The sequence below is a fragment of the Dipodomys merriami genome, unplaced genomic scaffold (genome assembly GCF_024711535.1).
Source record: "Dipodomys merriami isolate MVZ:Mamm:240054 unplaced genomic scaffold, mDipMer1.0.p SCAF_2, whole genome shotgun sequence".
NCBI classification, from domain to species: Eukaryota; Metazoa; Chordata; class Mammalia; order Rodentia; family Heteromyidae; genus Dipodomys; species Dipodomys merriami.
Genome location: NW_027203381.1, coordinates 4,739,028 through 4,755,777, shown reverse-complemented (window position 1 = coordinate 4,755,777; position 16,750 = coordinate 4,739,028). Strand labels below are relative to the sequence as shown.

Sequence of the window (16,750 nt, the reverse complement as noted above, 5' to 3'; positions counted from 1 at the left end):
GAAGAATGACACAGATAATGCTCATTATTATAAGAACACATTTCTTGCTGCCTTCTAGGTCAACATATGAGCATCTGTTTAAAAAAAAAAACAACCTAGAACTAATTTTTAAGTGGGATGCTTTTTTGGGACTTAGAAATTACAGGTATGTGTGTATATCTCATATCACCTTGTTAAAGACCCAGTACACTAACAGGAAAAGTGTAATTCTAAGAATAAATTGTGTATGTGATATTCATACCTAGGTGAAATGGAATTCTAAGAATAAATTGTGTATGTAATATTCACACCTAGGTGGTTTACTTTTATTATAGACTATCGCCTCAAACAGTGAAAACCCTATCACTTATCTTCTTATGAAATACCACATCTGTTAAAATGCTATTATTTTAGTTGGTTACTACTTAAAGTCTTTGAAAGGTTCTCTAGAAAATAAGTGGATTTTACAAAATTCATTCCCAGTAGATGAAATGGATAGGTAAAATTCCCCATGTAGTACAACTCAGAGGAAAACATAGATAATCAGATTTCTTTATTTGCTTTCAGATTTTCAGACGATGCTGGTTGGTTTTCAAGAAAGCGTCTAGCAAAGGACCCAGAAGGTTAGAAAAATTTCCAGATGAAAAAGCGGCTTATTTTCGAAACTTTCACAAGGTAAGTCACGGAGCTGGCCGTCACTGGGGAATAGCCAGGTCCCCAACAGGATGTGGAGACGTTTTGTTGATAGATGATACCTACAGAAGGCAGAAGTGCATGGCCGGGATAAAATGCCTCTGTTCTGAGAAATGCAAAAGTTATTTTTCTTCCTTCTTTTAATCATCAGCTGTAAATGCCACAGGTGCATCTGCAGATCGTTTTTATTGCTACTTTGCAAAATGAGATGACACATATCTCAACCGGATCATTTCTGTAGGTGCTGAGTAAGCACTTCCTCCCTGTTCAGGTTAATTGTGCACTTGTTACATTGATTTAAACTCTGGCCAATATCTAGGAGATAAAACTTCTGAAACCAGCTTAACTACTGCTAATGATATCATTCACATGTAAGGCATTCACTGTTTAGTTGAGTTTTTAACAAGCAAATGGTCGTTGGGCATATGTAGAGATTTAGCATATGTTTAAAGCATATAGGTTTTCTAAGAATTAGAAGAGTAGAAAACATAACTTCCAACGGGCAATGCATATGGCCTTCTAAAAATATCTTCGATAAAATCCTTAAATAAGTTTATAGGTTTAGTAAACATTAATTCTAATTACCCTTTGGTGGTACCATAGCATGTCATCACAAATAATACATTGAATATCTGGATTTTTATTTTATATGATATACAGTTCTAATTTCTCTTTCTATTAGTAACATTGTTAACTGATAATAAATTCAACTAACCCACCTACACAAAGAACTATCATGTAGATTATATTTAAACCTGTTACTGAAACAGCTGAGTTTCTATAACTCTCTGTGACTTATATAGTTAATTGCCAGAAAAATTAAGTTCAGGTTTCTACTCTATCACTTATGCATAGCTCATACATATTTGGTTTTCTCATGAGTGGATGTATTATTTTTTTTCTTTTTTTTTTTTTGCTGATGTGTGGCCTAAACTCTGGGCCTGGGCGCTGTCCCTCAGCTCTTCAGCTCCAGGCTAGTGCTCTACCACTTGAGCCACAGCACCACTTCTGGCTTTTTCTTCTTATGTGGTGCTGAGGAATTGAACCCAGTGCCTCATGCATGCAAGGCAAGCGCTTTACCACTGAGGCACCTTCTCAGCCCCTGGATGTATTTTTAAATCATCGTAATACATGTGTCTAAAGATTATTTGAGAAATGATGTCTTCAAGCAGACAATACCATTTTACCTGTTCTCACTATGCAAGAAATTAATTGAACTCTAGAGTCTTACTATTATTTTTGTATTATGATATAATAATCACTGGAATTTTGAAAATAAGGTTAAGCTTAATGAGGAATTTCTAGGTCATGAAATGTAAGCACCTGACACTTATGCTATGAGATGATTTTTAATTTTAAAAATATTATTCAACAGAAGGCTTATGGTTATGTAAGTCAGGCAGAGTACATTTCCTTCAGAACATTTCTCTGAAATCAGTACCCAGAGGCAGTAATGGTGGCACAGTCCTGTGTTCTAATCACTGTAAGGGTAAAGCAGAGGGACATCATTTTCAAGTTTAGATCTAGCAAGGGCAAAGAGCTGACAGTAAGAGTGCTAGGCTCTGAGATCAAGGCCTAGCACAGGCCCAACGCAATTAAAAACTGTGGGGCTACAAATACACGAGGGCCATTAATGCAGTATGTATGCTTGTGAGTCTACTGTGTCTAGTGCCAAGTTAGGTACTGAGGTTCAGAGGTGTCCTTGTCTGCATGCTAAGAACAGGGCTGCTGTCTGGAAAAATACCATACTGCATGTGAGAATTGAAGGATTTGGAGTCACCACTAAGTGCTTAATTTAATAACTCATTGTTTTACATTTTTGTATAATCTGACAACGTGAAAGGTTTATAAATACATGAATGGCTAACGGTAATCAACTTTGATGCGTGATAGAGCAATAGTTCACTCTGCTTTTGGACATCAGGACTTTACAATGGATGTGACATTAGACATTACTCTGTTTCAATAGAGCAAAGTAATAGAAGGAAGTGGATTCCATGGAGGAGAAAAAAAAGCACTGGATTGTGAAAACTGAAAAGTTGCATTATGGGTTGATTTGCAAAGAAATTGCATACTCCAGTGCTGGCAAACTCTGAAAGCGGAGCTGGAGAATGGTAAATGCTTGAGGACTTGGTGCAGAGTCTGAACACTTTACAAATGCAGTGAATTGGTTTTCCGAAAAGTTTAAAAGGCTTGACATGTTTGTTAATGTTTTAAGTACTTTAAACTAGAAATTAGTCATTTTGACTTACTGTGAAGACTACTGTGGTGATTAGACAATACATTAAAATAACTGAGCAAATGAGTGAAATATTTGTAAACTGTAGGCGAGAATTTGGAAAAATAAACTAATAATACAGTTATTTCTTTACCAACCTTAACTCTGTGTTCTGCCCTATCTGGAAAATATATATATTATCAACTAATGAGTATTGATGGTCTCCTTTAGACATTTGATATGTTTACTGTGAGAGAGATCTTGCTGCATAAATCCATTTTTATATGAAACTGTTATAAAATGGCATATACTTCTTTAACTTCTTGCTGGAAAAGAATTTGAAATTCAAATTACTAGCTTCTGAAGGAAGTTATTAAAAATGCATTAGAGTTTGAAAATGTAGCTGTATGTAATTGTCATAACAGATATTCAAAACAAATTTATCCTAGATGAAAACTAAACCAGAGCAATTTACATAGGATCAGCTAATAAATTTTCCTTAATTTTCTAAGCCGATGAAAAAAGAAACAGCTCATAGAAATGTTAATGAAATAAATAGGAGTGTTGCCTCTAGGGAGGGAAACATAAATAAAATCTACTGGAAGGATGAATGAAGACGGAATAAGTTCCAGAGATGAAAAATACAAGGTATCAGAAAAGTGATGCTTGAATTGAGACCTGTCTCCTGTCTAAATCCTCTATAGCCTGGTATTGTAACATCATTTTATCCTACCTGCTTTCCTCTGCCTCGCCTTAGCAGGGTTCTATTTAAAACACACTTTGGAGGTAGTCCAGGACTTACTTCTTGTGATGAAATCTTTACTGTGGAAACATCTGTATGATTGATCTGAGCTTGACTTAGAGTAGGTAGCAGTTTGATTCATACTAGAAAAAAAATGATCCTTTTACTTTTTAAAAAGCATTCCCTTAAAAGCAGAATGTCTTGGAAGTGCGGACGCAGACCATGCACAAAGAAGAACACTTACTTTGCTTTCATGAAGAAATGGTTCCATGCGTGGATGAGCACATACTTGATATTGTACGAAAGATGTTCAAAGGTTTGGTGGCTCTTGACATTCTGGCTAGAGGTTCCCAGAGTGAACCTCAATTATTGGAATTCAGGTCTCTTCTTCTGGTACTCAGTCATCCATCAATACATGCATCTATCTGTGGTCTCATATCTTGGAGAAATTATTGTTTGTGAGCATAAAGCACTTTTTAACACACACACACACACACACACACACACACACACACACGGGTTTGCTGTAGTCATACCCTAACTCACGGACTCGGGTTGTTTGATCCATGCTATCCCGTGATGATACCTCAGGGAGAATTCAGTGACATCGAAGGTGAAAGCTTCATTAAGCAGGATGGTAAAGAGTGGACATGCCCCAGATGAGGAGCCTGGGAATGGTGACTGCAGTCTGACATAAGCAGGAAGGCCACGGGTTAAGACCCTTTGCTGCAAAGTTGTGATCTCAAAATAATAGGAAGCGTTCATACCTTCCTTGATCTTGGTGCTGTCTGAACTGAAGTCAGTAAAACTTCTCAAGTCAAAATGTCTCTAAGAGAATTATCCGGTATGGCTGATGTCCTAGAAAATACTTGACTTCGTATCTGGAATTATTTTTGTAACCTCTCTAATTTTACAACAGATATGGATCAGACTCTTAGAAAACATCTGTATGATTGGTCTGAGACTGACTTCAATTTTGCAGCCATATAATTTATATAAGAGAAATCACTGCTTTTCTCTCACTTGTTGGTGGATGGAGGACCCTGGGGACTGAACCTACTAGACCGTGGCTCTCCCATAGATCTACATGTATATCCCTATCTCACTTTTTAAAAGAGCCATTCATTTTCTTTTGTGCAACTCTTAAATGATTCTATCATAAAACAATATAGGATATAATTCAAACACATTTCCTGGGTGTCAAATACAAACAATACAATAGCACACACACTAAAAATATTGCTACCTGTAAGGTATCATGAGAAATACAGGATAGCAACTGGTATGCACATCATTTCTGCCTCCAGTGATGCATCCAGCATCAGTCGAGGAAAAACGTTGAGACCCATTTGCATGATAACTTACAGTATTTTAGAAATCCATTTTGCATGGTGAATCAGGTAATGTGAGAGAACATTTGAGACCACAGTGTTGTTTTGCATGATTTCCTCTATTTCAGGAGCGTTTTTTACATTTCATAGATTGCGATCCAATAAGTTTAGTCTTTCAGAATTTTTTTCTGCGTATTTTTAATTCATTTTTTTAATTCATCAATGAAGTATGACTATTTGACAGGTGCCAGTGACTCACATTTATAATCCTAGCTACCTATAAGGCAGAAATTAAGCCAAGCTAGACATACACACAAGACCCCATCTCAATTCATAGTTGAGTGCAGTAGCACAGCTGTGTGTGGAGTGTGCGGCTGGGGTGCTAGCCCAGCTCAGCACACACAGAGGACCCCATTCAAAAGCAGAATATGGCCAGGTGCCATGGCTCATACCTATAATTCTAGCTACTCAGGAGGCTGAGGTCTGAGGATTATGGTTCAAAGCCAGCCCGGGCAGGAAAGTCCATGAGACTCTTATCTCCAATAAAACCACTAGAAAACCAGAAGTGGCACTGTGGCTCAAGCTGTAGAGCACTCACTTTGAGCTGAAGAGTGCAGGGAAAGTGCCCAAGCCCAGAGTTCAAGCCTCACCACCGACCAAAAAAAATATGTGCAAAAAGGCTAGAAACAAGACACAGGGCACACATCCCTTGAATTGGAATCCTAGTACCACCAAAATAAAAATAAAAACATGAAGTATGCCCAACTATCCAATAGCTGACAGATGCAGCAGATGGTTTGCACATATTCCTGAGAATAAATGCTTTTTATATCACTACTGGAAAGGTACACATACCGTTCAAGTAATGAATTTGTTTGCAATTTGTAAAATACTGCAGTACAATTTTTTGTTGTTGTTGTTGTTGTTGGTCATGGGGCTTGAACTCAGGACCTGGGCACTGTCCCTGAGCTCTTTTGCTCAAGGCTAAAGCTCTTCCACGTTGAGCCACAGTGCCACTTTTGGTTTTCTAGTGGTTAATTGGAGATAAGAGTCTCACAGACTTCCCTGGCCAGGCTGGCTTTGAATCATGAACCTCTTATCTCACCCTCCTGTGTAGCTAGGATGACAGAAGTGAGTCACCAACGCCCTAATTTATTCTAGAATAGTACTTACTGTAAATGTTTATGATATTCTACTATATAAAATACTGCCCAAGTTGATTTCAAATTCATAAAGAATTTTAATAACGTTTTTGATACCAATGCTTACTACAAAAAGAAAACTTCAGTGGCCATTGAACATTGAATTTTCCAGTTTGTAGACAAGAGTAACAGCAAGGCACATTTGATTATTTAGAGCATTCTAGGCTTTCAGACTTAGTGACATTGTTTTAGAGCAAGGGTTTTATTGGTTAGACTTGAATTATTGCCACAAATGATTTGAACCTCTGAAGAAATAGTTGTGTTCTTGTTATATAGTATTGATGGAAGCAAAGTATTTGGTTTTATTTGCTTAACTTATTTGGAGACAGATATTTGACTGTCATAACCCATCAAACATGTACACACACGCACATTGGCATTTTCCTAGATATATATTTTGTTGCCTACGTTTTAAACCACCCTTGATAGTGGTCAATAAACTTTCCATTGTTATGTACATGTTTTTTTCTCTACATCTCCTCTTTTCATCCCCCTCTTTTCATCCCTTGTCTGATTTATTTCTACCTCTCCTCACTAAATGATTAAGAAGTCTTGCTTATTAAAACTTTTTTGTTTTCTTTTGTTTTTGTTGGTCATGGCGCTTGAACTCAGGGCCTGGGTACTGTTCCTGAGCTCTTTCACTCAAGGCTAGCACTCTATCACTTTGAGCTGCAGCGACACTTCCAATTTTCTGGTGATTAATTGGAGATAAGAATCTCCTGGACCTTCCTGGCTTGGCTGTCTTTGAACCTCGATCCTCAGATCTCAGCCACCTGACTAGCTAGGATTACAGGTGTGAGCCAGCATGCCCAGCTTGCTTACTAATGTGCATTTGCTTTATGCATTTGCTATTATTATTAGTTCTTTATAGATAGGCTCAGTTACTCTTTGTACATCTTGAAATACTTTGAACTTTCTTTTTTATTATGAAAAATATTTTTAAATTTTGAGTTCCTGTGTAATATCTTGTCGATACCTCTTTAAATGAGAGTATATATTGTAAATGCATATAAATTATGCATTTAAGTTATATTTTAGTTAATGTATTTTTTCCAAATATGCTATTTATATTTCATATCCATGACTTTAACTATATGCATTATAAGCTTTTAATTATATTGTATGCACATTATAGAATGTAAATTGTATCATTTTAAAAGATAATACAACTTATAATACTAATAAGCTTATAAATTTATAAATATTCCAGATATGCTAGAAAAAAAATCTACTTTCATTGCTGTTAGCAGTCAGGATGCATGTGTGGTTTCAGACAGATCGTAGAGATTGATCCTGCTACTTGAGTTTCAAGGAATTTCTTCTCTTTGCTTAGGACATACATAGTGTTTTGCAAAGTGTAAGATGATGTTGTCATCTGTGATTGGATCATAGTCAGTCCTTTTTATTTTTCCGTGCACCATGTAGCCTTCTGGACAAATGTCCGTGTGTTTCCAAATGCCTCCTGGGAACCAAGTTTGATGGATTATCTCAGAAGCCAGGATGTGAAGGGGGGCCCAGTGAGCGATCAATACCATGTCTTAACAAGTCATCATTTCCTTCTGGACTCTTCTGTTATTTTCCCACTTGGAATCTGGCTTGTGACACTTTGAAAGCTTGCTCGCAGTTTGTATTTAATCATACCCTGTCTCTGCAAGAGCCACAGACCATTTTCAGCGAGACCATCGCTGGCCTCTCATCCAGTTCTTCTCATGCTCCTCGTTCTTGTTCTTCTTCTGTCATATTTTCAGTAAACTCGTGATGCGTCTGCCTGGACATCAGATGTGTACAGTGAATATAGAGGATTGAGTTTGAAGCCATCCTGAGCAGACAGATCTTAGAGACTCTTATCTCCAGTTGACCAGCACAAAGCTGGAAGTAGAGATGTGACTCAAGTGGTAGAGCATCAGCCTGAAGAAGAAAAGGGCAAGAGAAAGCTCATGGCCCTGAGTTAACTTAATTTAAAGTAATGGATCTCTTTAAAACGTTCTGCTCCCTCTTTATGCACCCAAACCAGTAAACAAAGCATAGTGGTATCTAAAAATAATGTAAAGAGCAGAGTAGACCCACACTTGGGAGCATCCTTCTCCTCCCGACCTCCGGTGGGCTTTCCTGTAGAGCCACTTCCTCCCTTCCTGGCGAGTGGTTCCATAGTGGAAGGGCACTCACCCCTCCTAGTCGAAGGGCACTCACCCCTCCGTAGCTGCTCTGCCTTGCTGTTGGCCCCATCCGTTGTCAGGAGGTGTCTTTCACAGGGAGGCTTTGTCACTTGTCACCTTGTTCCTGCTTTTCCTCATGGGACCCCAGAGCTGAAGGAACTCGAGGACAGGAAGGTCTTTGCGGAGTGGATTTCCACCACCCGCGGGGCTGTCTGTCAACCCCAACCCCTGCTCAGGCTCTGGAAAGCTGCATTACAAGGTTGTGGTGAGACTTTTTAAAGTTAAGTAAAAATATGCTTAATACTTTCAGAATTACAAAATGGAGATATTTCCATTGCTCTCCAGAACTTTTGGCTAGCACAGAATTGCAAAAATAATGAGCTGCATTGCGAAAATTTCGTACATGCGCAGAATGTAGCATTGGATTGTAGCCACCCTCCTACATTACTCTTTCGAACTCCCTGGTCCTTAACAAGCCGGCTTCCACTCTCTTATTGCAATATTTGTATTTTTTATGTTTCGTACATGAAATATATTTGCTATACTTACTTATTTTAGTCTGGTTTATTTCACTTAATGCAATGACTTCAGGTTCCAAGAAAGTTTCTAGAAATGGCATGGCGTCATGATGATCAATACTCAATTACCTATGTGAGCCACATTTATCCATTCTTCCGTTGATGGACACCTAAGCTTATTGCTCATCTTGACTGTTGTGTATTGTTCAGATATGTCTAAAATATGCTGACAGGAGGGGTGCAATAGCTCCTGCTGTAGCTGGTAGTTCTATTTTTAATGTTGTGAGGAACCTGCATACTGATTTTCAAGGTGTCTGGAGTATATTGCATTCCTACTTACAGAGTACAAAGGGTTAATTTCCCCTCATCCTGGGCAATGTTGGTTGATTTCTGTTTTCTTGATGATTTCCACTCAGACTTGGATGAGATGGAATGTCAGTGTAGTTTTGGTTTGCATTTATTTGATGGCTGAAAAGGTTGACATTTCTTTCATGTAATTTTTGGCCAATTGCACTTCGTCTTTTCAGAAGTATCTCTTCAGTCTGTGTGTCTGTTTATTAATTGGATTGTTGGTCTTTTGATATTATATTTTTTCAGTTCTAAAGGATTTTCTATTGGGTGAAGAGCAAATGGATTTTTCTCCCATCCTGTAGGCTTCCTTAACTGTTTCCTTTTCCTTGTAGAAGAGTTTTGATTTAGTACAATCTCTGAGCTGTTGACTGTCCTTTTAGGAAATATTTCTCACGATATTTTGAAGTTCTCCTGTTTTCCCCTCATATTTTCCAAGTTTTATCTCTTCCTTCAGATTACTTAAAATTGATTTTCTTTTTGGTCCTGAGCCTTGAACTCTGGGACTGAGCGCTGTCCTTGGGCTCTTATTTGCTCTACCATATTGCACCACAGCACCACTTGCAGCTTTTTCTGTGATTAATTGAAAATAACAGCCTCACAAAATTTCCTGCCTGGGCTGGCTTCGATCTGTGATCCTCAGATCTCAGCCTTCTAAGTAGTTAGGATCACAGGCATGAGTCAGGCACCTGGCTTAGCATTGATTTTTTTCAATAAAAGGTGAGAGATAAGACCTAGTTTCGTTCTTCTACATACGGATTTCCAGTTTTACCAATCCCATTTGCTGAAGAGGCTATACATTCTGTAGTGTGTGTTGCTTGGAATTTGATATAGAATCAGGTTCCTGTGGATCTTCTCTTCTGGGAGATCTTCTCTTCTCTGTCTGTCTGTTTTTAATGTCAATATTGTGACTTTTTTACTATTGAGAATCTGAAACATATTTTTTGATGGTGGTTTTATTTTAATTTTATTGTCAAGGTGATATACGGAGGGATTACAGTTACATAGGTAAGGTAGCGAGTACATTTCTTGTCTAACTTGTTCCCCCAGAATCTGCAGTGTATTTGTAAGTATCAAATTGTGGCGTTGCTCTTGACAATGAGGAAGGGTTTTTTTTGCCTTCAGATGAATTTTAGGTTTTTATTTTACTTCTATTAAGAATGTTATTGGTATTTTGATGAGGATTGCATTGAGCCCATAGATTGCTTGGATGAATACTTTCTCTTCCCTTTTATGGAATAGTCTGTGAAGCAATACCATTAATGTGTTAGAAGTCTGGTGAAATTCATCATTTCATGACAACTCAATAACACCTACAATGAACTGTCTACAAATAAAGGCATATTTATAGTTTCTAGGGCTTATAATTTGTTTGTATCTTTTTGAGGACCTGTTCAACCCACTACAATGAGGAAGCGATTTCAGTTTATACATCTGCTAGCTAAAGCCATAGAATCTAAACAGTAGCCCTTAACATGTTTTCGGTAAAGTTGTGGCTTTCTAGGTGAGTGCAGTGTTACAGTCAGTGAACTACATTAGACAGGATGAATGTATGATGCCAGTATGTGCATATATTGCCTAAAAATCACTCAGATGTCTTACAACACCTCCTATTATGTAATACCAGGTAAATAGTTGTTCAATTATATGGTTTCCAGAGTGATGACAAAGAAACAAACTCTTCTTTGCAGGCTACTACAGATGTATCTATTTATTTGTTTTGTATATTTTGGGGTTGTGATTGGCTAGATCATCATGAGGTGACGAGGCTGAGTCTGAGTCACTTTTCACAGCCATCCTGATGCCTAGCTGGGTGGAGGGAGCTTTCCACCCAGCCCTGAAACACATAATGGTGAGAGAGGCCGTTCATTGAAGGGCCAACTTCATGCTGCCTAGGCTTAGGCGAGCTTTGCTGAGAGAATGCTCATCCTTAATGACCTCCCTCCATGGATTGATTCACTTGCCCCTAATAGCCACTAAGTGTTCCTCTGTATGGAAAGTTTTAGGTATATCACCCAGGTATGGAAAGTCTAAGCTGAACCCTGAGCTGTTTCCACAGATGGACAGTTCTGCTGGTACCTGAGCTACTTTCTAATATGGTCTTCTTTTGTCGGGCTCAAGTGTCCCCACTCAAGTGCATGTGGCTTTAGTCTTTAAAAGCTTTGTTGAGCTCTGTTCCGGGGGGCTGTAGGTGGTTGAGACAAGAGGCTCTCTGATAAAGACTCCCAATGTGGCTTCTCTGATTCTCGCCTGAAACTCAGTTACCTTACAACAATCAGATGCAAACCCATGGAAGCAGGGGAGGGCTCTAACGTCAGTTCTCATATAATTTTTTCCATAATCATTTCTAGGTGATGCATTTTGTAATAGGGTTTAATATTTGAGATGCTTGATGGCGGTCAAGGGCATGAATGACCAACCTTGTAACTGTGGACATTGGGCTTGCTGCATAGTCAGGTATGTGACCCAGGGTGTCCATCCATGAACTGTACTGGTTTTTTTCAATAGTGCATTTTTGTTCTTCTTGGCAATAAAAGGCAATTACAGGGAATCAGACACTGGAAATATTGATGTAATTATTTTGGGGGGGGGGGTCCGGTCGCGGGGCCTGCACTCTGGGCCTGGGTGCTGTCCCTCAGCTCTTCAGCTCAAGGCTAGCACTCTACCACTTGAGCCACAGCACCACTTCTGACTTTTTTCTTTTTGCTTATGTGGTGCTGAGGAATCGAACCCAGGGCCTCATGCATGCAAGGCAAGTGCTCTACCACTGAGCCACCTTCCCAGCCCTTGATGTAAGTTTTGTTCAAAGGAAATGATAGAACATATGCAAATTTATCAACTGTTGAAGAATACAAGGAATGAAATAATACAAAAATTTTAATTATTGTATGAAAAGTTTAGAAGTGAAGCCTAGAAAGATTGGCATGTATTAAGCATAATAATAATTATAATAGTAATAAATCAGTACAATCCAGTCTTTCATTGGGAAAATCAAAATTCCTTATCCTAATAAAGCTTTATTAAACTTGCTCCCAACATCTTCCTTTTCTCAAAAAAAAACTTGTCACATGGTTTATAAATTAAAAAATGAATAAAATATTAGGAGGCTTGATGAGAAGAATGCAATTTATGTTCTAGTATGTTTGATTCCACTTGAAAATAATGCAAAAGTTAAATTGCATTTTCCTTTCAAAGGATAATTAGGTTAGCAAAAAACATCAAGCACTTTAACAGACAGACATTCACTTTCAATAATCATGAAGCAAACTGTTAAGATTACAATTTTATAATAGTGTCAATAGCTAGATTTTTTTCACTTACTCATATGATAGTGAATTGTGTCAATATAACTTTATAATGTAAGATCTGGATTTATACTTTACTAGTATTTAGTTCAACTTTCACTGTTAGCCTTGGGAAAAAAGACATAAGTAAATACATGGTATTTTTAAAAATACTCGCATTTTCTTGGAGCAAATATTACCATATTGTTCAGTGTATAGTATTCCTCAAAGTGACTAGAACAAGTAAAATGTCATTATTCAGAGCAGAAAAAATGGAATCCAATTACCATTTGAGGTACAAGAATAACAGCATTTCCCTCTCTGGTGTTTGGTATTCTTTTTATTCATAACTTCTAAAATATCTAAATATGTCTTTCCTCATATCATTGAGCCTAAGAGAGGAAATTTCTTCCTCAGTCCTTTCTTCTGCCATAGATTTTGAAAGCAATAATCAGTTTACAATCACATTGTGGTCTTCACCATTAAGAATCCATGGCAAAACCGCACATAAATAAATCCTGTGTTGATAACATTCATGCAAAAATTAAAAAATACATTGCATGAGTTCACAGATTAACAACTGTCTCTACTTACTGAGTTTTCTGTAAGAGGACAAATTCTACTTTATTTCTGAAATTTAACATTATAAAAATAAAACTGGTGAGAATAAAACATGGAAATTTATGTTTTTTTTTAAAAAATCTGCTTACTTAAAATCTAAAAGCATCACGTCTACAATAGATACAAAGTTAGAGTAGAGATCTTCCTTTAACCAGTCTTAGTTCTATGTTTTACTTCCATTGCAAGGTTTACAGCTGTCATTTTTTAACTTTTCATCCTGAATAAGAGATAAATTTCTATAGAAAGGTTATGTCTTTCATCTTTGACATGTCTGCATATAATACCATGAATTGCTTAAATTGTTCTTTGAAATAAATACTTAAATAGCATCAATCATCTGAGTCCTCATTTGAGTTCACTTATATTTGGGTGCTAATTTTATCATTTATCAGATCATAATATTTTCAGCTGTTGATAATGGTATTTATTGATTTGGATCTGAACATCCTGAAATAGTTTTAGATATTTTTTCCTTCAATTCATGTTATTTAAAATAATTAATTTCAAGGAACTCATTAAACTAGAATCAACATTTAGTGTTCTTATAACCTCTGAAAATCACTTTTCAGAAAAACATGTTACATTTTGAATAATGAAAAATTTTCTGACTTCACTATTGAAAAGCTCTAAAATTTCACAATCTTAATAAATGTTCAAAAATTTTCTGTCATATTGACAAGTTTTAGCCTCATAAAGTCATTTTTTATTTTCAGAATTGTAGAAATTTGCATTTAAAAGTTGTGCTCATCTAAGTGTGACAGTATATAGGATCAAGACAATAAATCCATTCTGATATTGGGTAAAAACAAAAATAGTAGATTCAAATATGGTCTTAACCTACATCTCTGTGCTTCAGAAGTCTTTTCAAACAAGATTGTATACTCCTCATTGGTACTTTTTACTTTCGTTTGTCATTTGCTAATCTCTCAAAGAGGTGATAGCTCCACCCTGGAAACCAACCACAAAAGCCCATTTTATTCTGGAAGCCACAGGAACAGCATGGAGAGGCAAACCCATTTCTAAATGTAAATTTTACAAAAGAGCAAACATTTCGCTAGAACTGCATCAGACACCAGATTCCCCAAAGCCCTGAGGCTGGACAGGCCCACGTGCCTGCCACATTTCCCGAGGCCATCCATTAATTTCCTTATTTTATTTTTCTTATGAGAGTACCAAAAATAAAATACAATTCACAGTATCGGTTTCAGCCTTCTCTTACACTTATCAATTAAAATGTTAGTAAAATTAGTATTTATAGATGGAAATATGTATGCACACATAGATGTGTATAACTTAATATGCAAAATACATGTACATATATGTCTGTGTATGCATGTACACCTCACACAAAAATTTCAGTCTGTTATTATTAAAATTACTGATCTTACCCATCTTAATGTTGCATGATAATCTTCAGGGAGATGACTAGAAGCATAGAGAGCACTATAAATAAGGGATATAGTGAAATAACACACTTAGTTGTGACAGAGCAGTGCGCTGCTTGTGTCAGTGAGTAAAGAGGCTGTTAAACACCACCTGGAAAGAAGCCAGGAGTAATGGCCTAGAAATCCAGGCCACTCACTATTTTAAGATAGGTGACAAATAGCACGAACCTCTTAAAACTGTGGCCACAGTTTTATCCTACAGTATCCTTTATATGGTAGATACACACCTTTAGTCACACACTGATCAGTTTAGCTATATCTGTGCTACTGTGTCTTCATCAATGCCAAAGAGATCACCTTCAACAATAAAGACTCCAGCATCAACTGATGACCTATTCCTATTGGTTTATAAATTCTACCAATGCATTTCCATGAAGGTATTTTTAGGTAAGTTTTCTTAAGGTGCTTTAAGTTACTGACCATTACTCGAGCAATTCAGGATCCCTGTCTACAACAGCACCCCATGTTAGACCCAGCAGTTGAAGATGTCAGGACAGAATCACTCTCAGCACCCGTTCTGTCCCCTGCACGTTTGAGTACATTGTGGGATGGTTTTCCTCTTGATCAGTGTGATGATAATATCAACATATCTGTTTTGAGATGATTTTAGGAAAAGTCATATTGTGCATAAACATATAGATGAAGCTCGCAATCCTAAAGATGCTAGCTCTCAGAGAAGGGGACATTTTTGTAGGTAAGGAAGTGGCTGTCGCAAACCTAATTGAGTAAAAAATACAAATACATCATGTATCATACATACTCTCTCTGTATGCTGAAATCTTCTCCTCCTCACCACCACCACCACCACCACTCCTTGTCATGCAAGAGTTGCAACACTCATTAGCTCTGGATCTTTCTAGGCTTCCATTTATATAAATGATTTATTTCTTAATTACAAGCTTTGCTCTAAATGACTGAATTCCTGAAAGGTAATAGCATTAGCAGGTGCTCATTCAGTCTCTCATGCCTGTCATCTCATCTGGAGCCTGTACGGTAGAAGGGCGTAAGGGGAGAGATCAGCTACTGATACCAAACGCTCTTCTACAGCTGTTTAATGGGAATTGTCTTTGTTCCAGTTGTTCCAGTTGGTCATGGAGGCTGCCAGGTTCATAAAGTACTGTGTGGAGTTACTCTATGCAATCCTCATGTTATATGGTTTCCAAACACAGCAAGCAGTACAAGACTGAGCAAAGAAAAAGACATAGTGGAAAATATTCTGTTCTTCACTGTTTGGGGCTAAAATCAACTAGACATTAATAGAGTTATTTATTGGAAAGCTGATGGCTTTGTCTCAGCCTTTGAGTCTAGAATATACAGTGTATATGAAGCAAAAAGAAAAAAATTCTTTTCTTCTTGAAGGTAACCGAGCTTCACAACATCAAAAATATAACGAGACTGCCTCGAGAAACAAAGAAGCACGCCGTGGCAATTATCTTTCATGATGAAACGTCAAAGACATTTGCCTGCGAGTCAGGTAAGACAATTACAGGTTTATCTACAGCTCCAGGAAGCTCAGTTTGCTCCCAGAGCAATGACCCAGACAGAAGGGGATCACATGTGAGTGGGCTTTGGCTTAGTTTAATGACCCTGTGTGGTGGAAGACGTGCAGCACGTTGATTTCTAGGATGTTTGGGATTGTTCTTACCTGTCTGTCTCTAGAGTGTGCTCCCAGGTGGTCAGAGGACCCTGGAGATTTCTGTTCAAGCTCTGAGAGTTAAGTAAACAGTGTCTAACCACGCTGAGGCTGAACTCCTGACTTGTACTCGGCTTTGTGCAGAGTGTAGCTGTAGGCACTTGCTAGTGCAATAATGGGGCTGATGTGCAGAAAGCATGACAACGCACAGCCAAATTCCTGGGACGTTTCCAAACAGAACTTCGAGCAATTTGCTGCCTTCCCTGATTCTCAGTGCTACAAGCCAGTGCATTTCAGGTTGAGTCCTAGCATGTCAGTTCGTAAAGCGCTCTGACAGCACTGAGACACAAGCACATTGTCGTTTGAATCTGTGGCATCTTCCGTGTTAGAGGTTTTTTAGAGGTTTTGTTCCACGAGATGGTGTTTTCTTTGTATAATGGATTTTGGCAAAGAGTACTAAGGGTTTGACAGATGTGAATTTTAAATAATAACAAAGGCTTTAGGGAAAGCTTTCTTGTGTATGTGAAGTGAACACAAAGGGCTCCAGTTTTATGTGCTTCAACTGGATTGGTATGAGTAA

General features: G+C 37.7%; 1 protein-coding gene across 1 annotated transcript in view; it reads left to right on the top strand.

The window, feature by feature from the left end:
• The window catches only part of Dok6 (docking protein 6), a 275,916-nt gene that overhangs the window by 106,822 nt on the left and 152,344 nt on the right, over positions 1 to 16,750 (top strand). The window contains exons 2-3 of the mRNA XM_070028977.1: positions 547 to 654; positions 15,897 to 16,011. Of these exons, the coding sequence (XP_069885078.1) occupies positions 547 to 654; positions 15,897 to 16,011 (223 nt within the window). The remainder of the gene's footprint in view (positions 1 to 546; positions 655 to 15,896; positions 16,012 to 16,750) is intronic.